A 27,356-nucleotide genomic window follows, 5' to 3' on the forward strand; every position below is an offset into this window, starting at 1 on the left:
CATATGATCCAGTAACTATACTCATAGGCATTTACCTGAAGAAAACAAAATCCCTGATTAGAAAAGAAACATGCACCTATGTTTATTGCCGCATTTAGCATTTACAACAGCCAAGATATGGATGCAACCAAAGTGTCCATCAACAGATGAATGGATATAGATGTGGTACATATACACAATGGAATATTATTCAGCCATAAAAAGAAAAGGAATCCTGCCATTTGCAACAACATGGATGGATCTGGAAGGTATTATGCTCAGTGAAATGAATTAAGTCAGGTGGAGAAAGAGAAATACCATATGATTTCACTTATTTGTGGAATATAAATACAAAGCAAAATAGAACAAACAATACAGCAAGTGGACTCATAGACACTGAGAAGGGACTGGTGGTTACCATGAGGGAGGGGTTGGGGTGGATGGGTAAGGAGGGGAATGAGGATAAAGGGGCTCAAAAATTCTCAATCATAATTATGTTGGTCATGGGGATGGAAGTACAGCATGGAAAGTATAGCCAATGACTGTAACATCTTTCTATATCGACAGATAGTAGCTATACTAGTGGGGGTGAGGATTTAATAATATGGGTAACTACTGAGCCACTGTTTGTATACTTGAAACTAATGTAAGTAATAGTTGATGGAACATGATCTAGAAGTTTATTATTTTACCTATAAAGGTAACCAACAGATGCATGAAAAAAGCCTGAGAATTCAGGGAGGAGAAAAGGGAGATAGGAGAGGGATAGGTTAAGTGAGCTAATGCCTCATTTTTCCATAGTAATGAGTTAACTAATGTTGCCCAAACATGATAAATCAAGAAATAGATGTCAAAACATGATAGCTAGATTGGAGGAAACCACAGTAAGAACTAAACAGCAATGGTTAAAAGTGGTTGCCTTAGGGGAATAAACTGGATGACAGGGTGAGAATAAAAAAAGAAACTAATATGACTTCAATGAAAAAAAAAGGGGATGTGGGAGTATAAATTGATGCAACTTGTATAGAAAGCAATTTGACAATAAACTTCAAGAGTCTTAAAAATGTTCCTATACTTTTACTCAGTAAATTCCACTTCAGGGAACCTACCTGCAGAAGAGGATTGAAATGCTAACCGCTGATATACAGAATGAATTATATACAAAGAGGTGTATTTCATGTAAAAGCAGCATAAAACTAGAAACAATCCAAAGAGCCAACAATAGAAGAACTATCTACTTATCATAGGATATATTATTCTGCAATTAGCAGGATGTGTGCATGAGTTTTAACTATGTAAGAGAAATACGATAGAATGTTAAATAGAAAAAGTAGGAAACAGAACTGCAAACACAGTATTACCCCCCCACCCACATTACAACACTAACAGACACCTACAAATATACAACTGGAGGAAATGCACCAATATTTAAGAGATGAGCTTATGGGTAATTTTTATTTTCTATTTCATTATGTGTCTCCATTTTCCAATGTTCAGCAATGAGCATGCTCTCACTTTTGTGATCAATAATGACAAGTTTCACTTAAAAGAAGGAAGTAGTGTAGAAATCCACACAAAGCACATTATTGATTGCAATGTCCTCCTTTTTATTAAATTATAAAACTGACTTGTCAATACACACACTTTTGGAAATAGAATGTGTTTTTCTCAAGTATCTGCTTTTATGGAGCATGTGATTTTAAACACAAAAAAATTTCTATACCAATTTCTTGGTCTTCAAGCTATTTAGCACTGTTAGCCGAACTACCAGGTATAGCTATTACATATCCAGTCAAAATTTATGGAAAATATTATAATGACAAATGCCTTGAAAAGATGACACAGTACAGAGAAAATTATAGCTATTAAACTGGTATAAAAATTTAGTCAAAAAGTTTTAGTCCATTATGGTTTTGCATAAAGCTTCATAAGAAGAAAATTTAAGACACTCACTTCTTATCAAAGGCACTTAGAGTTGTAACAAAATACTTATTTGAAATTAGTTTGAGCCCAACAGTATTTTTATTCCTTTTTAAACATTCTCTCATTCAAACAGTCCTTGAAAACAGCTATTAAGGAGAAAAAATAGTTACTATTTCTTAATATACACTGTTAAAAATATGCAAACAGAATTAATACAGGTTTTGGTCCACTGAAGCAGGTAACAGTGTCAGACTGTAGTGTTTGTTTTCTCTCTAATCTGAGCAAAAAGCCATCAAATCCTCAGACCCGCAGATACAGCCTTCAGGTCTTAATTTGCACTGGCTGCCTCAAGTTCCCCATGAGGAAACAGGAGCTCACTCAGGCGGCCCGTGGCTCCACAGGAGTGCTGCTCTGAGGTGGCAGCAGCGGGCACGAAGTGTCAGTTCTCAGGCTCCTATAGTTCTGTGTCCCGGTATTGGGAAGGCTGGCCGTAATAACCGCGTTTGGAGTGTTCTGACAGCTGCTGGCGGTATTCTTCCTCCTCGGCATCACTGTCATAACTCCCTCTGGGATCCTGATAAAGTCTCAAAGGACCTTTCTGTGGCTCGGGGGGTCTGGAACTAACAAAGTGAGAGGGTTAGGTGCAGCCTAAAACTTCTCTGGGCTCCCGAGGACTCATGGAGCTGCAGTGATGTGTCCAGCAGGCAACTGCTTACCTGGGACCCACACACTATGCTGACAAAACAGGGGCACTTCTGGCTCTGCTCCAGGTTCGCAGAGTGGTGCAGGTGGACATGGATCAAGGCCAATGCCCACTCAGGCAGTGAGGAAGGAAGCCCCACGTGCTCCCTGACCTAAGAATTCCCCAGCTGGACGAGGGGTGCCTTCCCCACCCCAAGCTCACTGCTACAAGTTCACCCAGCAGAGTGAGTTCTCTGCCAGTTTCAGTCAGTTATACCAAATCCCTTCTGTTGCCAGGGGCTACCTGGCTGCTGTGCCACCATTCAATTGGTAAAGAAGAAATCTGCCTCTAGTTTCCTATTGCTGTAAAACTAGACTCTAGCTTCCAGTCAGAATGACTGCAAGAAAATGTGATTTACTATTTTTTTCTATTCTCGGAACAGGAAATGATCCAGTGTAATACCTCAACAGAGGGACACTGGGATAATTCCTAGTGCTTACACAGCATTTTAAATATAAAGCATCATACCAACAATGGTCAGTTGTCACCTTGCCTTCAGACTATGGTTTAGCACGAGTGGCCTGACTTTGCTAGATGATGCAAAAGAATTAAAGAGCGTGGTAAGAGCCAGAAAATATCAGTGACAAAACAATTAGTGTCTAAGCCCCAGGAATTTTGCTCATGTGCTATCCTAACATGATTTAACATACCTGTGCTCCAATGAGTCAAAGGATGCTAATTTGAAATGTCAATGATTGTTTTAGCACACACAAAATTACCATGATATTTTGTTTCTACAATCCTTACAATTAAATCTAACTGAATAAGTAAGGTAAAGAATTGACCAGGGAGGAAAAATCTTGTTACTTTCAAATGCAGGTGAAGAAAAATGCTTACAAGTCCAACTTCTAGACAAAGCCCTGTTTTGCATAAATACCTGCCGAGCATCCTCCCTTACCTTGAGTACTGGGGTGGGCCAGGGTCTGGCTTGTGTGTCTTGATTGGTACAGCATAGATATCAGGATGCTTCTGAGCAATTTCAATCTGTGGTGATTAAGGGTAAAAAAAGAAAGAACAAGGGGGAAAGAATGAATGTTTGGATGGTCAGCTTGCTGGCTTCCTACTGGTCCCATTTTCCAATCCAATTTCAAGGAGAAGAGGAAAAACAGAAGCAACTCTCTAGTTTCTAATGTTGTGATGCCTAGTGGTACATATCAAATAGGAAAAACATCCCAAAGCAATTAAATTCTGCCACACGCTACACATGGATGGAGCTTCAGGATGTTTTACTTAAGTGAAATAAGCCTGTCAGAAACTATAAATATGATTGTACTTATATGACTTTTCTAAGTAGCTAAATTCCAGGAGACAAAAAGTAGAATGGTGGTTGCCTAGGGTTGGACAAGGGAGTAGAGCACTGTTGTGTCATGAGAACAGAGTTTTAGATGTGGAGTATGAAAAAGTTCTGGAGATGGATGGTGGTGAGGGTTGCACAACGTCAATGTACTCAATGTCACTGAACTCTGAAAAAATGGTTAAGATGCTAAATTTCACGTTATGTATATCTTACCATTAAAAAAAAAAAACGGAGAAAATAAAAATAATGCTCAGAAGCATTGCTATTATTTTGACAGACTTAAGTGAAGAAAACTCCCACATCCATCCATTGGGCAGAATAAACTCCATAGACCTTTACTTAAATGTTTCTTTGACTTCTGAAAGGTTCTAGGAACACATGGTACAAAAATTCAAAGAATATCAAAAAGTACAATCAAAGGCCTTTCCATTTTAACACCCAAGGTTTGCTATGGCAAATTTGAGAATTTTAACAACTCAGTTGCCAAACAAACATAACAAAACTTATGTTGTTAAAAAAAAAAAAAAAAAAAAAAAAAAGAACCAAACAAATTTCTAAGACGCACTGATTGCTTGTTGCCCTTCCCCTTTCCAGACCCTGCCAACAGTTCTGAAGTATGAAGAGCATAATCTTATTCACCTATAGTGTTAGGCTTTCTGGACTGGAAGAAAAAGGGATGCAGTGACAGCTGGCAACCTGGAAATAACACACACACAGGATGTGCCTTTGCTACTATGCATGTGAACATCCCTTTCATGACTGTGGCAATGGAAAAAGCACTGCCAATCATTATACTGAAATCAAAGTTACTGAAAATTCTTATTGCTGACATGATAAGATAGCTTAGCAGTTTAAAGACAATTACCCTTGCATTCTGTGCTTCTTGGAGCTCTTGCATTCTCTGTAATCTTGCCTTATGATCCATCTTCTCAAATATTTTCACTTTGCCCAGGACAGACTTGGGGCTGTTATTTTGCTCCTCACTCACCTCTCCCACCTCCTCACTCTCTGGGGGAGGGACAGGAGTGGAGGGCTTCAGTATAGACCGTCCAAAGGTAGGTTTTACTGCAACAGGAGGAGGACAACCTTTGGCAGATGCCCCGGGATTTTCATTACCAGCAACAGCTGAAGGGTTTGACTTGTATTCATAGGATCTGGAGAACTCAAAGGATTCTTCTCTATTCTGGGTTTTTGCCTGTAGAAAACAATGACATATTTTTACCTTAGGCCTTCAGTTGATTTTCAGATCTATATTAGAGATTTAATACACTCCCATTTCCTGATCAGTTTCCAAAGGTAGTCAACCAATACCATTCTGGCAAGGAATCAAATGAGGCAAGACAAATAGCTATGGGTGGAGCACCCTAAGCCCTAACTCACTTCCTAAGAAGAGTGTTAAGGGCTCTGGGAAACCATGAGAGTGCTGGAGCCTGCATGGGCCAGAGGTAGATCAGACTTAATTTTGTACTAGAGGAAAACCTCAGAACAAGTCAGGATCCTCAGGACTAAGAGGAGGCTCCTGAGTTCATGCATGCTTAGGATACATGCCCTGGCCATACAGCATGTGGTGGGTGAGGCCCATGTCCAGCCGTGAATAAGACTGTGGTGGGGAGGACAGCATTATCACACTAATGACCACTTTTCCTCCGTACTTCCATCCTAGGCCTGCTTGTACATTTTCATTGATGTATTCTATGATGTCATTAATTACTTCTGATAGCTCACACAGTCAGTTACCACTTTCTTCTCATCTAAAGTACTGAGTTAAATAGAGAAGTTTTATTGGGTTGTAAGGAAAAGCCTACAAGTCATAGCTTTGATTTAAAGAGGGGGTAAAGAATCAAACAACATAAGCCATGTGTTGTTCTTTTATCAATTCTGCTCTGGGTAACAATTTATTTCAAAAATAAATTAAGCTGCCCGCATAATGAGAGGCATGGTAAACAATGGTAGTGAATGTTTTCTTTAGCAAATGATCAGTTAAGATTTTCTGGGGCATCTAAATCAGATTGTGAGTGGAAAACTCTAACTGGACAAAATAAAGGAAAAACAGAATCTGAGATTGGTGATTCTGGGCATACAGTATTTGTCACACTTTATTCTTTTTACAAAAATTAATTTAAAGAATGCCAACAGTCCTAAAATTGTATGCCTTTCCCTCCTGTTTGCCCTTCCCTAATTTTGGGGTCCACCCAACAGGCAAAAGACAGGTTCTCATAGAGAAATAGCAAGTCAGAACAATTCAACCCATCTTCTTGTGCATGCTCTTCCCTGGCTATGCCAGGAGCTCCAGGGGTGTCTGCTGCCTCTTCCTTTCCATCCTGGGCTTCCCAGCCACATACCTTGGGCGGCTCTGGCTTGAATGCAGGGGGTGGGCTATTGTCCCTAAGTTGATCTCTGCTAGTAGCCCTCCTCAGCTGAGCTCGTGGCTCTGGGCTGGGTTTCCTTATGCTCTACAAGACATAAAGATTCATTTGCAACAAGAACATCCCAGCAAGAGAAGAGAGCCCTTGTCTGCTTTGCTGGATGTTCTGCAAACGTGACATTTTAAGCTTAGAAGTTGAGGTTCATAACTGCATAAAAGTTCATAACTTGTGTGAGAAGATACATTTTTTTAAATTTAGTTGCATCTACTGTAGTAGTTAGTTCCTTTAAAGTACACACAAAAAAAGTCCTCCTAAATTCTAAAATCTCTTTTGTCACTTATAGCTGTTAACATCATTAAGCCTTATCTCATTTATATCTGTAAACATTCGGGAATTAACTTACTTTTTACAGTTTGTCCAGTGGCATACCTAACTTTTTTGTAATGGTAGGTTTTCTCTTCTCTTCAACTTATTTTTTTGGTACTTTTATTTCATAAAAAATATGAATTCATTGAAATGAGCTGAATTGCTGAATGGAAGTCCATAGTAGTAATTATTCAAATATATGGATAATCTCATCTTCAAAGATCATTATCCCAGTGTTTCCTGTGGTGCAACGGATAATCGATCCTCACACTCACTGCCTGTTGATGTGACTTCTAGGATCATAGAAACTATTTACCGGCCAGTGGATGCACAGTATACATAAGAGGTTTGTGTGCTCATGAACTCAATTAAAAAACTGATATACAAGAGAGAAGGAAACTGATGGGGAAATACTCAGGAGCTTGGCAAGATTAGAAAGGTTAGAGTTAGGATGGAAAAGAGAAGCAAAGACACCTAAGAATATAGAGACCTAATCAAAGGTTACAAGTAAATACGATCATATTGCATTTAAGAAAAATACTGTTCCACTTGTAATTTGGACAGCTGGCACATAAAGCTGTTCAGTTCGGGCAGCATGCCTGGGGCATCAGTGTGATGTGCACTGACCGCTCAGCCTCACAGAGCCTGGATCCTATCCCGCTTTCCCATGGACCACAACTCCAATCAGACTACTGGCACTGACTTGGAATGAGTGCCTCCCTAGATGTCATCTGTTCCAACCCTTAGGCAGACCTTCCATAGCACCCTGAATAAATAGCTGTGAAACACCAGAACCTCCTTTTCCTGCCCATGGCCTCGCAGCCTGCGGCCTGCCTCGCCTCACCTCCTCATGCTGCACCGGCTCCGAGGAGCGGGTGATGGAAGATACCAGCGGTTCCTCAGCTGGCTCATCCAGCTCATTGTCAGTGTAGGCACCTCCTTCACCATCCGTGTCTTCAAAGTCACTGATGAGGCGGCTGTCGCAACTCAGATAGTCTGCGCCCATGGCAGTTAAGTAGGACATGCGGTCTTCGGGGTCATCATCCAACCCTTCCATCTAGAGGAATTTGTTTCGGAGGGTCAGTGGGGTCTGACATGGCTCCTGGGAGTGGGGACTCAAGAAAAATTCCCAAGGGCGTAGCCACGTGACTGAAACCTTGACATATTCTAGGAAAGGAAGTCATCTTTATTTTCCTGAAATCACTTGGAACTACTATGTTCACTACTGTGCAGGGACTCAAATTAGGAGCCCTCCACCCTACCTACCATGGCTACTGTCATCCTACATAGTACTATGCTTCCAGAGACTGTTGTGCTTTTCTTCCAGAATCTGGCTTCTTTCCAGCTTTTCTGCTGCTGTCTCCTAATAATAAATGCAATACTGCCTTCTGCCACACACCTCTCCACTCACCCACAGAGTCTCAATTCCTTGAGAGAAGCTATGTCCTGTCCCACTTGTTCTCACCACAGAGGCTAGCACAGAGCCTTAGCTGGCTGTAAGCGCTCAGCAGATGCCAGACACCTTCAGTCCCCAAAGGGCAAGATGAGGACTCAACAATCTAACTGGTAATTGAGTCACTTGCACAACAAAATCATACCTCTAACATGTCACCTCATTTCTTCTGGACTGTACAGAATATTAGCACCAAAGGCTCCCAGAACCACAAGATGTTGGCTCCTCTCTGCTTCCTCCCAGCAGTGTATCAACTACCTCCACAGATGAGAAGCCAGCCAATTTTAGAAGCCTATGCAATTTTCACCTACTCAAACTCCTCAGACACATTCTCCACCAGCCTTTTTTCTAACAAATGATTCCAACTCTACTTGCTTTTCTTCTCTTATTAATTTTTAACCATGTTCTCCATCAACCTCACCCCTCCCCTCCACACAGTTTCCCACATCCTCAGAAAGCTGTGGAGCTCAGCATGAGGTCTTGTAAGCTCTGATTAGTGTGCTTGGAATTCAACACTAGTTACTACATAAAAGTAAAAGGGAAGTGAATGTAGGGTCACATACATCACATTCTGCTTGTCTTTAAAAAGCCCCTTCATTTTATTGCTTTTTTAGAGAATTTGTAAGTTCATACTGGATTAGTGCATGTGTTGGAATCACTTCAAATGGTCATGGTTTTCCTGCATTCACTACCCTCTTAAGGAAAGTTTCAGAACATGGACGCTCACCTGGTAGTATCTATGCCACATACCTTTCCTTCGGAGACCCAAACTGCTTCTCCTTGCTGAATCTGAATTGTGTCCTTCAGGTTGCCAAACCAACTATCATTGGCTGAATTTAGATTGATTGTAGCTACAGAAATGTAAACAAAAAGGTTTGCATCAATTTCCAGAACAATGTTTATTAAAAATGCTACTTGACTTAATTTATACTCACTTTTTGTCATATTTGAATTAAACGAAAATGCAAGAGAGAAAGTAGGCACATATTTTAACACTAAATCCCTTTGGCTGAATGTAATTAGAACTATTTCCCATGCTTGCTGTTGGAGTTTACATTACAGATGTATGTACATTACAAATAAGAGAAGTATCTACTTACTTACTATTGGATATCTCCAATAAAACACTAAGGGTAACATTTAAATGCGTACCATTTTGATAGACTTCAACAATTTAGAAATCACAGATTAACCAAACTATACATGTGTGTTCAGGAATATACATTTTCTATTTAAAACCAAATATAGTTCACATAACAGCACTTACTATGGATCAACCAAGCCCTCCCCATACTTTACATGGATCAGCTCATTTCTTGCTTACACCAACCTTGCAAGGTAGGTATTGCTATCATCGCCATTTTATGGATGAAAAACTGATTCCAGTTTCTGGAATCAAAGTAACTAACCCAAGGCCTCACACCAAACAAGTGAAGAAGCCTGGCTGCAAACTCAGAGGTTTGCTTTGAGAGCCTATGGCCTTAGCCACACACAACACAGCCCATCTGAAAACATGAATTTTGAGCATAGACATAAAATACCAACCAAATAAAATATATGCAAAAATTCTTTAGCAGTATGTATTTACGGACCTCGTGTATATATATGACAAGCAAACTGGTCCAGAATAACACATTAAATCAGGTCTACAATGATCAGACTGTAAGTCTGTTCAGATTAAAAAATAATAATAATAAACTGCAATGTCACAGCTTTTTATTAGTTTTCTTCCTAGTAACATACATCATTGTTTCATTTAAGAAGTTCTAACCCTGACCTTGGAAAATCCTGAATGAGGTTACAATTTCCTTGGTTATTAATTATTTATAGCATTAGAATAAACTGATATGTTGGACCACTCAGAGAAAATTAACCTTGATTCCTTGGGCTTTTATATCCTTAGTGTGGTACTTTGCAATTATTGTGTTCTTGGGTAAAATGTAATGCCATAGTACTTAAACATAGAAGTGAGACTGTATATCCTAGAGACAAAATGAGCGATTTGCATTAAATGTATAAAGAATGTTAAGCTGCCTTTTTGAACTTTGTGTTAGAGTTGTCTGAGATGAGTACAGTCTATATTTATCAGGAGGAAAACCTAAAGTTAAAACGCCATTTTGAAATGTAGAAAATATGTTCATGCCCTCTGATAAAATGAAAAAAGTCATAAAACCTCTTACTGAATTCACAATGAATCAAGTTTGTGGGGGAAAAAAAGGAACTTCACAGTAGTTAATTTTCTAAGCACCGAATAAAGGTAAGTTCCACATAAGTTTGTAATATTCAACTCATGCGCTCATCCTCATTTTAACAGGTGGATGGCACAACTATGCTGCCGCCTTCCCTTAACTTAGAATCAGGTACCTTTGGTTTACTGTTAGCATTTGCTCACTTGGTTTTTCAGATTCTTTGATTTCAAGCAAGATGAGTTAATGCCTACTGCTCCCAGCCTCCAGACTAGGCCTCTGCCCCTTGAACAGGTTTCATACATCTCTCAATCTCAAGAAAGTGAAATATTGAAAGTCTCTTCACTCAGCCTACATCTTGGCTGGGAGTCCTGGGTCTCAGAGGGAGTCCGTTCCCAGCACGAGTGTGGCCACCACTCCCTCTCCAGCCAAGGAGGTTGGGAAATGCCAACAGAAACAGAAGGTGACATGTAAGGCTGGAAGGGTAAGGAAAAAAACAGGAATGACTGCTAACGGGTATGGGATTCCTCTTCAGGATGATGAAAGCGTTCTAAAATTGACTGGTGATAGCTGAGCTCTGAATATACTAAAAACCACTGAATTACATACCTGAAGTGGGTGAATTATAGGGTATGTACACTGAATCTCAATAAAGCTCCTCATGTGGCAAGGACCCACTCTAAACAAGCAAGTGTCAAACAAAGTCCCCAGCAGGAGTCCAGCACCTTCCATCTGCTTCCTGTGGTCACCAGACTCTCTGACTCCCTTGGGAACCAAAAATGTCTCTCTCAGTTTGGGTTCCTTCAGCTGGTTCAAGATTCACCTTTCCCCCCAAGCCATTTCAAACACTATATAGTGACACTGAATTATTTTTTCTACAATATGTAACACCAAAAGATAAAAAGTATAAAGTAACACCACTAATAATAACCAGTAACATTTGTTCAGCACTTCCAAAAGGGAAGGCAGCAACATAGTTGTGCCATCCACCTGTTAAAATGAGGATGAGCGCATGAGTTGAATATTACAAACTTATGTGGAACATACCTTTATTCGGTGCTTAGAAAATTAACTACTGTGAAGTTCCTTTTTTTTCCCCACATACTTGATTTATTGTGAATTTAGTAAGAGGTTTTATGACTTTTTTCATTTTATCAGAGGGCATGAACATATTTTCTACATTTCATAAATGGCTGAATTTCACATTAATGAAAACTGGGAAAGCTGCTAAAAGCACTAGTAGTTTATACGTAGTTCAAAGATTGCACAATTTCACATAAAGGGTGGCCCCGCTTGTGTTTCTAAGTCTGCAATTCCATTTCACTGGTCTTCAAACCATGAGCTGAACACATCAGGAATTCCAAGAAAACATGGAATTCAAAGTTCATGTTTTAAAAGATAACTTTTGCCATACAAATGTATTCTATATTCAGTTTATTTAAATGGTTGGGAAGGAAGGGTGGCCAATTGATTTTTACTTCCACTGACAAGTCAACTTGCTTTTGGGCAAATCCCAGAATAAATCTTCGTTAGCTCCACTTAACTGAGGAGGACTTTGAGTTTGCAAGGTAAGCCATTTCAGAGCTTTCAAAACTAAATATCATCTGTGCAAAGAGGATTTTGTTGTTACTATGTGATAAGGGAACAGGATATTGAGCCTATAAGACTGAATGCAACATAACCCTGGATTTTGAATTACTGTGTTCAGCAAAGGAGCTCTATCACTATAACATATTAATTCCTAAGAATACTATAATTTTTAAATAGCCTTAGTTTCTGGCCATGGCACATGCAAGTCACAACCTGGTCAGGCTGAGTGAAGGGGCATATAAAGTGCTTAGTGGGGCCACCCACACAGCTTTGAAAAGTCAAACTCAGAAGTCCAGAAGAATATAGTAAAAGGCCATTTGGTAGAAAACTGGGACTTGTTGGTATAGATTATTCAAGCATCTTGCTCCAATCCGCAGACTGCATAATTCCAGGTTAGAAGTTGGCAACTTATGGTGAGAACAGGTCACTTCAAAGTTCTATATGAAACTGATGCCCAGTGTTTACATTCCCACCCCTGCCCCTGACCTTGTTATCCTAAAACTTCCAGCTTTTGATTAGATTTGGCAAGAAGTGGGTTGGTGAGCCATGGGTAGTTCTAATTAATTTGCAAACATTGATGTCTTAGTTAAGAAGTGTGCTAGGCTCAATGCTGGCCTTCAGCACAGAGCTGGATAATGTACAGTCCTGGCTTTCAAGGATCTCATAATCTATTGGTGGAACTGAACAAGGAGTTAAACCCTTCTATGCATGTGAGCTCCTCCAGATCCATCAGTCAGTCAGCTTCTGTGGCCTGTGCTTCAAAGAGCAATGATGCTAACTGAACACCAGATGAAGGCAGTGCTCCAGGGTCCCTGACTGCCTTCTTCTGCCCTGTCCTCTCCTTCATCCTGCCTCTGTCAGTCTGGTTTTCCTTCTACAACTTGTCATTTCCCTTCTTTGTATTTATACCCTCAGATTAACCCCAAATTCAACTCTTTGAGGGAGTCTCCTGGCTATTTAAGAGACTTAAGCAAAGGCAGGGGGCAAACTGAAGCCAAGGTAGGTTTAATATCAGTCACAATCACATGAGCTATAGTTAAATATACTCTATGAGACCTTTCAGCAGTAGAAAATTATGTCTGTGCTATGACATCTATAGAATATTGGACATACAGTCAGACACTACAGGCTTAGCCACGTGTGACCTTACAGAAGCTGCTTGGCCTTTCTTATGGCCCAATAAGACAGCACACGTGGAAGGCTATGCCGCTGTTAGCTACTGCTATAATAAAAATAATGATAATAAGTATTAATAGTAGCAGTGGTAAAAATAACAGAGGAAAGATCATGTATATCAAAAGCACAAGCTCTTAAGACTCTACAATCCCAAAAGTCCAGTTTATGATAGACCTCTCCCTCCATTGCATTTGGCTAAATACCTCTCACAGCATTTTGCCATAATAGTTAGTGTATCTCACTCTTTAACAAGGAAAGCGAGTGACAGTAAACAGGAGTCTAACATGGACACATACTCACTCACCCCACTTCCTCCCAGTGTCAGATATGCTAAAAATGACAGTTTGATAATGAACTGGCACTGAACTCAAAGAGCTATCATTATCTTAAGGATATCATAATCATAGTCTCATGTTGTTCCCATAAAACTGCATGACTAAAAACCATATGTAACCCTTGAAACCCTTAATTACTCCATATCCACAGAACTAATCATTTATATAGGTATTGCATATATTCAGTTACTAAAACATGTCACATTCTTAGATTATTTTACTTTAATAAGTAAAGTACTAGTAGGACTTCCTTTTAGGACCTTTAAAAAATACTGTATTATGAAAAAAAATTAAACATATATTAAAGTAGAGAGAACAATTTAATGAACCCTCATGTATACATCACCCAGCTTCAACAACTACCAACTCTTGGCTAATCTTACCTATTGCTCTACCTACTCTCCTCACTGAAGATTATTTAAGCAAATCCCACATATCCTACTAGGTCTTCCATAAGTATAGGTTGTCCAATTAGGTTGTCCATGATTATTTCATTTAGTATACATTTCTGAAAGCACTCTTTTTAAAAAAAGCATAATCACAACATCACTGTCACCCAAAAAATAGGAATAATAAATCCCTAGTATCATCCAATATTCAGTGTTCAAGTTTTATTTTGGTAACATTTTAAAATAGTGAAACCAAGTTCCTATCACTCTAAGTCAGTGCATGTGTGGATGGTGAGTAGAGAACAATGACACAATTTACATAGAAATGTGAGTGTTAGGTGGTACGCTAGACTCAATCACTAAGCTTGCAGTCCCACACACAACTTTGAACCTCACTAAAACAACCAAGTATTACATGTCATGGATCTTTATGATCATTTCCAAACAGTCAAAATTAATATACAAACACCATGAATCTAATATGCTCATTTTACAGGATAAGCTACTTTTCTAGGAGTTTTAAGTAGGTTTTCAGATTACTATTTACCATTCAGGTTATTTTCTTATTTTTTCCATTCTTCATTTCTCTATTTCTTACTTTGGAGCAGAGACTACACTTTAAATTTCACTTACCTGTAAAAAGATGTGCACAACTTTTTTTAAGCTTGTTGGCTTGATCATATAGCTTTCGAGAACTTTTGTTAGACGTTGGATTCAACCTCTGTCTCATGGTTTTGACACCTTGTCTAGAGTCTGGGTTGAAAAAAATCACAATTGGGAACCACTGAGTATAATTCAACAAGTCCACAGCTTTGGGAGTCACATCCAACAGCGCATGTTTATCCTGTTAGAAATGGGAAAAAGCTATGTAAATGGATATATAAGGTCCTGTAGTACGAAAGTGTTTGTCTTAATAAGTAAAGACTGCACCAGATAAAACTTATCAACTTAAATAAGAAAGCAGAAAATGTTTCCCTCTACATTATATCCACTTTAATATTAACCAATCTGTTAGAATTCCTGAGAAAAATGAATGAACAGGTTATCTGGTATAATGCTCAGAACTCTAAAAAAATACCAACACATCACTGCCACAGAACACCATCTGGTTTCCACACAATTGATCAGCTTGCATTTATATTCATTTTTTATTGTGAACATTTAATGATTGCTAAAATACAGATTTTATTCTAAAAATCAGAGCAGCAAACCATGACTCAGTTCTGATAATATGGGCTTTGGGGGAATTCTTACCTGCTCAATAATTTGCCTCACAGTATTTAACCGTACCACTCCACTGGATTTCTCAGATCCTGCATCTTTTGGTTCTGTTTCTGCAAAAGCAAAAACAAGGGGATAATTTTTTCAAGTCAGTGACAACCGAACGCTCCAACCTATTAGCATCAGTAATGATGGGGCATCTGACAAAAGGTGTCACCTAATGAGCAGCAGTGGGAAGGACCCACACCGTCTGTTAACTGAAATCAAATCCTAAGGAAACAGGCAGTCCCACAAGTGAGACAAGGGGCTTGACTCTCAAAATATTAATGTCACAAAATAACTTAGGAAAAATGAGGAGACTAGAAAGACATAAAAATCAAATGCATTGCACGACCCTTAGTTGCATTCTGAATTTTTTAAAACTATGAAAAACAAAATAAGGACACTGAGGAAATCTGAAAACTGGGTTATATACTAAATATATTGTAGTAGTGTTGTACAATATATTTGTGTTGTACAAAATCATTGTACTGCTGTTAATTTTCTCCATTCTGATAACCGTAGTGTGGTTGTGTAGGAGGAGAATGTCCATGTTCTTAGATGATCCAGGGTAGAAGTGCTATCATATCTGCAACTTAAACTTTCCAAAGGTTCAACAGAAATTTTAGAACACGTTCAGTGTGTGTGTGTGTGTCTATGCGGGTGTGGGAGAGTCCATATGGCAAAATGTTAATTGGTGATGGCAATTCCAGGTGACGGTGTGTGGGTACTCATTACTTCTTCAATTTTTCTGCATGTTACATATTTTTCAAAATAAAAATATCACAGACAGACTTACTAGCAGTTTGGAACAGGTCAGGTAACTCATTTGCCAACTTTTCCAGTGCTATATCTGCTATGGGACCAAATAAGACTATAGGTCTCTTGAAACCAGCTGAAATGAGAAAGAAAAGGCCATAAAAACGCATATACTTCTTTAGCTATTAAGAAGCAAAAGTATTTTATAGACTATTATGTGACTAAATAAAAGTGATTGTGCATTCCTCCACCCCCATTCAGCCTAGCTCTTTCCTGAAGAATGTACCTTCACTCCCCTGATTATTGTCAAAGATAAACTTAGCTTTTATGTGTAATATTTAAAAACTTTTGAATGGCAGCATTAAAAAAATAATGGAGGTTGTGGAAATGCTCCTCCATTGAGCAGCTGGCACAGTTCACTTTCTTGTAAGTCGTCTTTTGTGTTGGAATGTGACACCAACCCTATAAACCTATCTTTGGTCTAAGTGATATAGAGAAGTTTGAACCTGAACTTTACAGTCTGAAAATGAAGGAAAAAAGCCTCAGAGCCTACTTGGACCATTTCCTGACACTACTGGGCTTTCTCACCTTCTCGCAATAAAACCCTCTCGTAAGCTGGGAACTTGGTGCTAACTGACACGGCGGCAGTTAAGTCTTCCCGACTCTTCCTTAAGTTCTTCTTCATGCCAGATCTCTGGCCACGCATTCTCCAGAAATCTGCCCTGTCCCCAGCGTTGTCTCTCTGGGCATTCTGAACACTGGCCATTTGTTCAGCTCTGAGAGAAGAAACCATAGAAGTAAACTCAAAAGCCAGGAAATATGCGAATGTGCATGTCATTAACCAAGTCTAGTGAACATTACTCAAGAATTTGGATTAGAGACAATGCAGCTTTACAATGAAGAGGTTTTACAAGTGGGAAACATGGGGATCTTCTCAGCTCAATGGAGGCAGAGAAAGGCTGCTCCATATAAAATCCATCAGAAGTAGCTCAGTAATAAATGTGCTATAGATGGCTTGTTCCCTGTAAGCTGGTTTGCAGTAAACATACATGAAGCTTCTGCCAAAGTACAGTCAGTTTTCCTATTCTCCCCACTGTCAGCCAACCACTTTAGCGTTCACTGGGGTGCTTAAGCCTCTCTGGAGGATGAGGGCTAGGCATTGGACAAGGGCAACTTGTCTCTGAGGGAGGAGCTGGTGTGCTACGGCCACTCAGTTATCTGCTTGTGCGCCACCCCTAGGAAATCATTCAAATGCCAGCCAAGTGTACCAATGAAGCACACGATGCTAAACACAGCAAATCAGCTGAAGGCCATTTCAGTTTCAGGCCACAACTCATAAATAAGAAATAGATGACGAGAGAGGACATGGGAACAAATAATGAGGTCATGTGGGGCTTCCTTTTTGAGGAAGGGAAGGCTGTGGTTTATTTGTGGGCAGAAGGCTTAAAAGGGGTGTGTGAGAACACGTGATCTCAGATACCTGCTTTTGTTGGGGATTAAACCTTTCTCCAATTCATTGCCGATCCTCACAGCCAACCAGTGGCCCAGCTTGCCATCGTACAATGTATCTACCACTCGGAAGACTTCGCCCCTGGTGAAGGCCAGGCTCTGCGGAGTTTCTTTCTCACATTCAAAGTGGCTTCTTATAAAAAATGAATCCCCTCTGCCACAAGCCAGTATGTCTCTGTACACTGAAAGACAAAAGCATTGCCATATGTTGACTCTGTGCAGCTCAAGATCTTTTCTTGAAGAGTGATCAGCTTCTCCTCTCTGACTACCCTCTTTACCTTGTCTTCATTTACCGAGTTCAGTGCATGTACAGGTCTCATGGCTCAAACAGGAAAAAAGGACAAAAAACTAAGCTAGTTAGTTTTGTGTATCAACTTGACTGGGCCACAGGGTTCCTAAGTATTTGGCCAAATCTTATTGTGTGTGTGTAAGGGAGGCTGTTCCTGGATAAGAGTAACATATAAATCCATAAACTGAGTGAAGCAGATGTGGGTGGGCCTCATCCAATCAGTTGAAGGCTTGGATAGAACAGAACAGTGAATCTTCCCCCAAGTAAGGGAAAACTAACTCTTCTGATTTATAAACTGGAATGTCAACTTTTTTGCTGACTTTACACTTAAATAGAAACATCAGCTTTTTCTGGGTCTTGAGCCTTCCAGCAACTACACCATCAGCTCTCCTGGTTCTCAGGCCTCCGGACTTGGACAAGAACTCAATCATGGGCTCTACTGGGTCTCCAGCTTGTCAACTCATCCTGCAGATCTTGTGGCTTGCCATAATTGGGTGAGCCAATTTCTTATATAATAAATGGCCAGCTACACACCTACACCTATACACACACACCTACACACCCCTATTGGTTCTATTTCGTTGGAGAACCCTGACTATTAATAGAGTTGCCAATCAACTCTCTGAAGCAGACAGGAGAGATGCTATCAACTCCCATTTTACAGAGGAGAACAAGGAGGCCTGGAAAAGTGAAGCAACTTTGTCAGACTGGTAAGCATGAATGTGGGAGCTGGTCAGCCTGCATGGCCCTTTTCATTTGTCAGGCAGAAAACTCAGTAATAACTCCAGTCAGAACTAAAGGATAGATCACTATCAGAAAAAAATAGTTTTATTCCAACTTGATTTGACTGAAATTATTTCTGTGGATATACAGAAAAATTTCTATAGAAAGTTAAATGGTAACCAAATTTTTTCCACATACTCATACCCAGATTTGCCCATTCTGGTCCCAGAATACCTCTACCATCCTCCTCACCCACGACCAAATGCTTACCATCAGCTCGGCTCTGAGCTAATATGGTCACCATTTCACCTTTGGGGATTTCTAACAGGTACAGAACAGCATCTTCCCGAACCAGCCCTCTGAAATCCTGTGTGTTCACCTGATAAGAGCAAACAAATACAAACAAGTTTATGGAAAGGTACCACCTGAGCTTTTTGTTTGTTTTTATGAGCCTGCAAAGAGCAAAATCTGCATGCAAAGAAGTCTTTAGTGTCCATATGCAAGTCCTCCCAGCACCCTGCTAGGGACCTGGGCTATGGGGACATCACCACACATTCCTGCCTCCCCACACTACCAACCATCCCTTAGGAATATGCCATCCCATCAAGGACTTGTTCCTGGGTCAGATTATAATTTCCTGTGCTTAAGTTTGTGAGCCTCTCTCTTCTTTGCATCTCCCACACAGGTGTCCAGGGAGGTAATATATAATTATGAAACAGATAAACTCAATAGGGAATGTAGGGTCTATAGCAAACAAGCATGATGGCCCAGCTAAAGGCATTAACACTTTTTAAAATGGTTCAAATAAAAGCTTGAAAATAAGGATTCTAACTAATTCCACCTTTCTCCTATAGCTTCTATTGCCTAAAAGGTATCTAATAATGTCTTTATGAAATTGAAGAGCACTGCTCTTATATGGTAGACCATTAGCCAAACATATAAAGCTTATATATTTAAGTTTCTGGCACACACTTATTTCTGGCAAGGAGCTCACACATTTACCCTAGTGATTAAGTAGGGGACATTGTAAATAGCTTTTGGAAGATAAATTAGAAAGCAAGTAAAAATGAAATGTGACACAAAGAAAAAGGTATTTTGAAATCATTGTTCTGTGCTTTAAAACACAATCACAAGTAAACGCAAGAATTATTTCCAAGCCCTAATATTTTAATGTCTTACAGAAGTGAAAAGAAGATACAGAATTCCTATGAAATATTTGCTTTAATCACTGGACTGTAGAATCCTTTAATCAAAGAGTAATACTTTATTACTGAAAAAAAAATCATTGAGCCTAACTTAAGATTAGAATTTGTGATTAAGTGAAAAGAGGCGTTAGACTAAGACTTGCTTCATGTTTTAAAAATAGTTTGCTAAAGCAAACATGTTCATAACTGTCCTCATTTCTCTGTCCCCCCATTAGGGATCACTGCACATTGGAATATAATCCTTTCTTGAGCCATTTGTGCATCTTTATCTATGTCTCTATATGTCCTCTTGTTTTTATATGCACTGGATATGCTGTGTCTGTTTATTTAAATAAGACAAGGCTATAGGGCCTTGAAGGTCTCTCTGTCTATCTGTATGTCCATGTGAGACTGACCTTCCATCAAGCTGAAAACTATACTGGTCAAAATTAAAGCACATATGGTAGCTACATTTTAAAAACCACGTGGTTATTAACAAAACGTAGTTTTCCCTTTTTTTCCATTCCATAAAAGTTTCTGAAAGAGAACCATACCAGATAAATGATAAGCAAAGAGACAGTCAAGCCAAGACCGAAAGCAAATACATTTCTGTTACCGATAAGGCACATTATCAGCACACTCATGTTTTCGTTCCACATGCCAGGCTATCACCTTTACAAAAGGAAGAACTGCACTTTAAAATAAAAAAAATTAAAAGAAAAATACCTCAACAGAAAAAAGTGATCAGCCTATGCACCTATTCACCACATATATCCCACGTGGCCATGAAAAGTAGTGCTGAAACAAAGCAAAGGAGAAAAGGCCAGGGCAGTGCTGTGACACTTGAAGGTTAGGCTGTACAGCCCTCTCCAGGAAATACCCTTTCATTCTCTATTTAGTAGTCTATATGGTCTAGCAGAGGCTGCTGTGAGCCTAAAGAGGAGTCTGTACCAGCCACAGCCTGCAACTGTGGAGCAGCTTCTCTGCCCCAACAGGCGAGCTCAATCTTCTTCACCCCTTTGTAGAGCTGAGGGCTCCTTTTAGTCAACAGAAAATGTATTCATGTCCACGAAGGAGGACCATTTACTGCCTGACCTCCAGATGGGATGACTGCAAAAGAAGCCGGTTCCCACAGTTTCTTCTTTGTTGCCCGGTTAACAACAGGAAACAAGACACTTTCTTAAGTATAAACACTGTGTACCCAAGACTTATACCTGGGGAAGCAACTCTCCCCACCTTTAGTGACTTAAAGAGAGGTCTGTGAAGCCCCTAGAAGAATTCACTATTTTTTCAAGGAAATTTAGAAAATATTTTTTCCCCCAGTGTACAAAAGAATTTTATCCTTGAACCTCAAGAACAAAGGCTTCCAAATTCCTGACTTCCCAGAGCCCCACACATTAAGAAATGTTCTTTCTCCTTTGGCGTCAGCCCAAGAGTAAATTGGTATGAGCCGGCCTTCAGATGGGATTCTTATCAGTAGCACTTGGTAAATGGTATTTCCTGAGATCATGTGTCACCACAAGGTTGACTCAGGTACACTTAGTCTTCCAGGATCCTGACCAGAGCCCAAGAGGGTCTAAAATGTCACTAGAAAGCTTCAGCGAAGCTCATGATCAAGGTTTGCCCTTCATCTGCTCCAGCAATGAAATGTGAACTATCGTAGCAGGGCCAAGAGCCAAGAAGAAAGGGGCTGTCTGTCCTGGTGCTCTGCTGCTACTTCCTCAGGAATTCTGCAACTTTATTCTCCCCTCTCCTTTGAGCCCAGAGGCTGTTCCCAGACCTCCTAGTAACTCATACAGAAGAAAAGCACATTCACATAAGCAGAAATTCCAGTGCAGACGGTTCCCTAGCATTCTCTATTTTTATCGTCACAAGATAATTGACGTTATTGAAGTTTAGTCTGAAATCCATGGAAAATACATTACATGTAACTCATAAAATGTCAAAGTCAAGTTGATTATTGTTTTGTAAAACCAATAGATTATGCAAACATATCTATATGTAGATATACAGACACAGACAGATTAACTTTAAAAGTATCAATATTTGATTAACCAGGAATTCCCTTCCCTGGACAATTTTAGATGTAACATACTGAGTGGCAGTGAGTTATTTTCCACTGGGGAAAAATACGGTCATTCCTGCTCTGAGTCGGAGCTCTGCTCGGTACATTGTAAGGGTCATCTGTTTCAATCTTCCCAGGGTCTCTGAAAGTCAGGAATTCTTCCCATTGAACAGATACAGAAAATCATGTCTCTGAAGTAATGAAACGTTGGAACAGGATTCAAGTTGGATAATCTGATGCTGACACCCTTTTCAGTCAATTACAGAACAGCGGCCTTAACAGCGACAACCACTGTTTTTTTGTTAAGTAAACCAATAAAAATCTTTGCAAGGGTCTTGAACACTATAAATTCCTACAGATCCGTGGGTGAGTGTTGGGTTCCAGGACTGAGGAGACAAGAGCCATTCGAGGGAAACAGGGACCTCATGCTCAGTATCAACAAACCTGCAGCAGGTCTATTTTCAGAAGCTTGGCCACTTCCCCCTCCCTTATATCACACCCTCAGAACACCCCATGCTTTCCCGGTAATGTCTGGAAACAAGGCTGGACTTGCCCACCTTCAGAATCTGGTCCCCTTCTTGAAGGCCTTCTTGCTCCGCTGAGGTACCCTCTTGAATGCCAGCCACAAATATCCCAACGTCATTGCCGCCGGCCAGCCGGAGGCCCACACTGTCTCCCTTCTTGAATCTCACCATTTTGGTATTGGGGCTGTAATAGGTTTGGTTTCAGAAAAAAAGATGGGAGCTTTTTCTTTGTAAAGAGGAACCAACATTAGCAGTGAGAGATTTATTTCTTCTATCTATAGAGTGATTTATACTTAAAAAGTCTGTATTTTTCTCATCATTCTATAATTTTATCTCCCTTGTGAGATGAATCAGTAGGCCTACGCTACCAGTGAAGAGAAATAGAGAATGTTTATATAAACTCATTCAAGATTAGACAGCAAATAAAGGGCAGAGTTAGAGCTAAAATTGATCCTATGTGACTCACAGTTCAAGATTATTCCAAAGAAAGGCTGGCTGCCAACCACAGGCAGATGGAGACACCACTATGTCAAATGGACACATAGCCTGCGTCCAGTGAAGCCAGATCCTAATCCAGGACCTGCTGCTCTTGACCACCAACCACTGAACCAGGACTTCGCATATCATATGCAGGGCACTACATCACTTCTTCTACCCTCCCTCCATGTGCTGGGATCATGTCATCACAGCCCCAACAGAGGCACTGTTGTTAAACAGCCCTTCACCCTATCTGGGGGTTACTGATCTGGTGAACACAAATTTTCAAAATCACATTCTGGGGAAGTAGCCAGATAAATAGACAAGCAGACAAGTTAACATCACAAAATTCACCCACTACCACATTTTACATTTCTTACAAATGAATTATCCTTCTCAAAACCATTAGCAATAGAGGTTGGTTAAAGGCAGCTGATTATAGGCAAAATCACCAAGTGCAGTTAAAAAATACCACTCTTCTGGATTTTTTTTTAGGAGACAGAGCTGTGTGGAAAATGAAAGGGAAAGAAGAGACACTGAAATACACACCCATAGATGGCTTCATCTTCAGGACTAGGACGAAGAAAAGTTCTCGGAGCTGCTCTCGGTTGAGGAGCTGTGGATTTAAAAACATCTATGTTTGTCAACCTGGACTAACATGAGTTTGTTTGTCTCTATACAAAGATCACAGAATTGGCAAAAATTTCAAGGCTGTACCTTATACCACATCTATGTCACCACATGAAACAACAGAACAGTGTTTGTGGTGAAGTTTAATTCTGAAGCATTAGCAGGTCTCAATGCTGATTTTCAAAATAAGTGAGAAGAGAAACAAATCTCCAATATGCAAGGTGCATAATCACATGTATAAGAAGAAAGCACTTTTTATAACTTAAAAACCACATAATAGTGCTGTTTTTCCCTTGGACAAATGTTTATGCACGTAAAATCATGACAGTTTTAGGATGGCAGAGGTGGGGTCAAGATCAGAGATGACAGACAAAGGGACCTCAACTAACCAAATATGACAAAATCTGGCCATGACATAATTAGGAATATCTGTTTTGTTTCTGCCCCCAGTTCCTAATACCCAATTCCTAAAATCCCTGCACTTTCCGAGTGATGGGGGTGCCAGGAGTGTCTCTTGCTATATTTGCTCATTAACCCAGTCCCTGACATAGAACTCCGACATCCCTTGTAATTTCCTGGGTGACTGGAACATCTTCTGTTCTAGAGAGATGACCCCTGAGTAGCCTCAGGATAGGGCTGCTCACCAGAAAGAGGAAGCTCTGATGAGAAGCCTGGACCTCTCATCCCACCTCCCCCATCATTCAGGAGGTGTGGGGTTGGAGACTATAATCAATCAGGCACATGACAAAACCTCCATAAAAATCTATAAACTAGAGAGCTCAGGGTGCTTCAGGGCTGGTGAACATACCAAGATGCTGGGAGGGTGCCTGGCCCAAAGAGGGCATGGAACCTTTGCACCCCTTCACCCGTACCCTGCCCTCTGCATCTCTCCCACTTGGCTGTTTCTGAGCTGTATCATTTATAAAATGAACAGTAATAGTAAGTAAAGTGCGTTCCTGAGTTCTGGGAGCCATTCTAGTGAATTATCAAACTGCAGATTGTGGGAGGGTGTTGATTGGGGAACCACAGGTTTAAACAGAGCCAGCTGGTCAAAAGTTAAGGTGGCAACCTGCCAACTCTGAAGTGAAGGCATCTTCTGGGACTGAATCTGTGGGGTCTGCGTTAACTCCAGGTAGTCAGTGTCAGAACTGAACTGAACTGTAGGACAACCAGCTGGTATCTGGAGAACCTAGGGATCGGTAGGTGGGTGAAGGAAAAAACCCACACACTTGATGTCAGAAGTGTTGTGGGCAGAAATAGTATAGGCTGGGATCACTGATGGGTGACAAAACCATCATAACCAATCAAATATAACAACCCGTGACCAAGCTGTTGGCACACAGAAAGGGCTTTATTCTTTATATGCTTTCCCAATTTTAGAAGGGAGACAAAGGGCGCTCCTTCCTTATAGGAGAATAATTTTTAAGTAATTTCTCTCTCCTTCCAGCCATCCTACAGAATTATGAAGCACACACTTTGGAACACAAATGTTTAAAAGGAGCCTCACCTGGGGATTTCTCTTGATACCCAGATTCCTTGCTGGTCTCTGAGCCAACTGCCGCTGCGGTATCCCCAGTGGGCTTAAAGGGAGTGGGTATGGCGCCCATCCTAGACCATCTGCTTGACGTGTCCTCTCTTGAACTTAAGCACACATCATGTCAATGTCTCATAATGTAACAGATTCGCAAATACATGTGCGTATGCTCACAGTGGCGTGTGCAAGGAAAATACACATCATCTTACTTTGGCCTTTCCTTCAGCTTCTCATTTGAGGAATGATAATCATAATCGGAATATTGCTGCCGTCTCTCCTCTGGAGAAAATGATCGGTTTGATTCTATTTCTGAGATATCTGGTTTCAAAAATAAGAAAAGACTTAATACAATATTTAAGACCTGTGCAGAAATTATGCTTTCCAAAGTACAGAGACATAGGCAATGGGAGAGAAGCAGGCAGTAAATGTGCTATTAGGCTAATAGTTGTTCCTTGAAAAAAAAATCTGCTAGTTCAAAGGGAAAGGCATTAATGAGTAAAGAGGAAGCCAAATGAAGAATTTCATGTTCCTCTTGCCTTACATTTTCCATCAAAGCTGCTACTGAAGGTCAAAATTCAATTACTGGATCATATGTGTATATATTCATTTTAGCACACTGACCAGGGCTTCCCAAACTCTACTGTACATACAAATCACCTGGGATCTTGTCAGAATGCAATTGCTGTGGTGGGGCCTGCAATTCTATCAAGCTCCTAGATGGCGCTGATGCTGCTGGTGGGCTGAGCACCACACTTGGAATAGGAAAGAACTAATCTGTAATTCCCTTAGGATGCTGGGATTATTTCTCTCATGCTCTACTTGTTCTCCCGCATTTACTCCCAGCAGCCAGCAACTCATTACAGTTTTGATATAATGGAGATTAAAATTAACATTTAAGGTTTTATAAAGTAGTGCTTTTAAAAATCAAGAAACCTGTTTTCAAACTTGAGAATTTAAATATTTGTGAACTTTTCTGCACAAAGACAATACAAGATGATTAATTAGTATATATCATGCCTACTTTATTTTAATTGATAATTTTTATACAGTTAAAATGTTATCCTATGTATCATTTATATTCAAAGAATGAATACAGTCTCATGAGAGAGAAGAGGTGACATGGATTGCTAATCAATGCATACCACAGTATTTAGCCATTCTGATTCTTTATTATAGTGTCTACCTGTTTTAGCTATCTTCTACATTGTCCTCTCTTTGTTGGAAATATTAATGACTACTTTCAAAAAACTACATGAGAAAGTGAAAGAATGAGCAATTTGCAAGTGTTTGAGGTTAGTTCTTGGGAATGCTTGTACACATTTTTTTAATAACAAGTTTTGTCTTCAGTGGCCTGAAACAGCCACTGGGAGTCCACAAGTATACCAGAATTTCCTATCAGAAGTCTACTTTCAACAGACACTTCAATAAGAAAATAATAACCAAACACTTATCTTTCAGAATTAAAGTTTAAAAGAGAAGTTTTAGTTGGAAATGTATCTGCTAGCTGGATGGCTATGCTACACAGAGATGAGAATGCAGAAGCAATGGCCCTCCTGACTCCCAGCTGAACTCCCAGCCTCCTCTTTCTTTACCTTCTACTTCTGAGTCGCTGTCATTTAATGATGGGATGTTGATGAGTGTCTGCCTGCTGTCTCTCAACACCACTAGCTGGAGTTTTCCTCTTGACTTCTCTATTAGTTTTCGAGCATCCATTAAAGACATGTTCTCAGTTACAGTTCCATTTATCTGTGTTTACGAAGAACAGTAATATTATATGCAAGGCAACTACTGACAATGAAAAAGAAAACTGGTGTTATTCCCTTCTAGAAATGTAAAGGCTTTGTTCAGCTATTCAAACAGAAATGGGCAGTAAGATGACTAACTGAATAAAAATGAACTGTCCTTTAAATTAAATATAACCCTGCATACCTGGATCACAACTACAGGCATGATAGAGCTATAGTGTATTTAAGTTACTCTGCTAATTTATTTAACTCCCAAGCTCAAGTAATGGTTTGGTTTACTACTGGAACGTGTTTCCTGACTGGAGAGGTTTACAATAACTATTAAATATTCAGCATTCATATATCACCAACTCTCCCTCTCATCTTTCCTTAGTTTAGGAAATAGGAGTTTAAACTTTAAATAAACAGGCAAGAAGAAAATACTCATCAAGCTGTTTTTTTCTTTTTAACTATTATACTATTACAAATCTTTGAGTCTGGTTTTTAACTATTATACTACTACAAATCTCTAAGTCTGGTTTTTCTGATAAAAATTATCTCACTCTGCTGCCCCTGCTTCCTGGCTTTGTCATACTATTGACTCCTATCTCAACAAAGTTTCCCTGTGTTGGCCCTTGAGTGTGTAAATTGGGACTACGAAATCAAACACAAATGAACCATTCTTCATCCTTGCCCACCCACCTTGAGAATTATGTCTCCTTCGTGCAAGTTGCCATCTTTAGTTGCCAGACCGGTTCTGGTCATTTCCTTTATGAAGATTTGACTCCCGAGTCGGAGACCATACTCTAGGAAACACACACATAAACACACATAGAGTTTATCAACTCATTTAGAAAACTGAAGTCGCTTTTTTAG

General features: G+C 39.9%; 1 protein-coding gene across 5 annotated transcripts in view; it reads right to left on the minus strand.

Moving 5' to 3' along the window:
- Positions 1 to 1,565: 1,565 nt before the first annotated feature.
- Positions 1,566 to 27,356, minus strand: part of TJP2 (tight junction protein 2) — a 114,439-nt gene continuing 88,648 nt past the window's right edge. For 3 of the 5 annotated variants that reach the window (XM_057498593.1, XM_036920194.2, XM_036920191.2), the window contains 18 exons: positions 27,183 to 27,286; positions 26,349 to 26,502; positions 24,966 to 25,074; positions 24,730 to 24,863; positions 23,142 to 23,208; positions 22,149 to 22,299; positions 18,613 to 18,721; positions 17,302 to 17,512; positions 16,410 to 16,597; positions 15,862 to 15,957; positions 15,057 to 15,136; positions 14,436 to 14,646; positions 8,877 to 8,977; positions 7,518 to 7,730; positions 6,284 to 6,394; positions 4,807 to 5,136; positions 3,543 to 3,628; positions 1,566 to 2,522 (listed from right to left, as the gene is read on the minus strand). In XM_057498593.1, coding sequence (XP_057354576.1) covers positions 2,357 to 2,522; positions 3,543 to 3,628; positions 4,807 to 5,136; positions 6,284 to 6,394; positions 7,518 to 7,730; positions 8,877 to 8,977; positions 14,436 to 14,646; positions 15,057 to 15,136; positions 15,862 to 15,957; positions 16,410 to 16,597; positions 17,302 to 17,512; positions 18,613 to 18,721; positions 22,149 to 22,299; positions 23,142 to 23,208; positions 24,730 to 24,863; positions 24,966 to 25,074; positions 26,349 to 26,502; positions 27,183 to 27,286 — 2,621 coding nt within the window. In that variant the 3' untranslated portion in view covers positions 1,566 to 2,356. The remainder of the gene's footprint in view (positions 2,523 to 3,542; positions 3,629 to 4,806; positions 5,137 to 6,283; positions 6,395 to 7,517; positions 7,731 to 8,876; positions 8,978 to 14,435; positions 14,647 to 15,056; positions 15,137 to 15,861; positions 15,958 to 16,409; positions 16,598 to 17,301; positions 17,513 to 18,612; positions 18,722 to 22,148; positions 22,300 to 23,141; positions 23,209 to 24,729; positions 24,864 to 24,965; positions 25,075 to 26,348; positions 26,503 to 27,182; positions 27,287 to 27,356) is intronic. The other 2 variants (XM_036920190.2, XM_036920193.2) reach the window with 1 other exon arrangement.

The sequence above is a fragment of the Manis pentadactyla genome, chromosome 3 (assembly GCF_030020395.1).
Source record: "Manis pentadactyla isolate mManPen7 chromosome 3, mManPen7.hap1, whole genome shotgun sequence".
NCBI lineage: Eukaryota > Metazoa > Chordata > Mammalia > Pholidota > Manidae > Manis > Manis pentadactyla.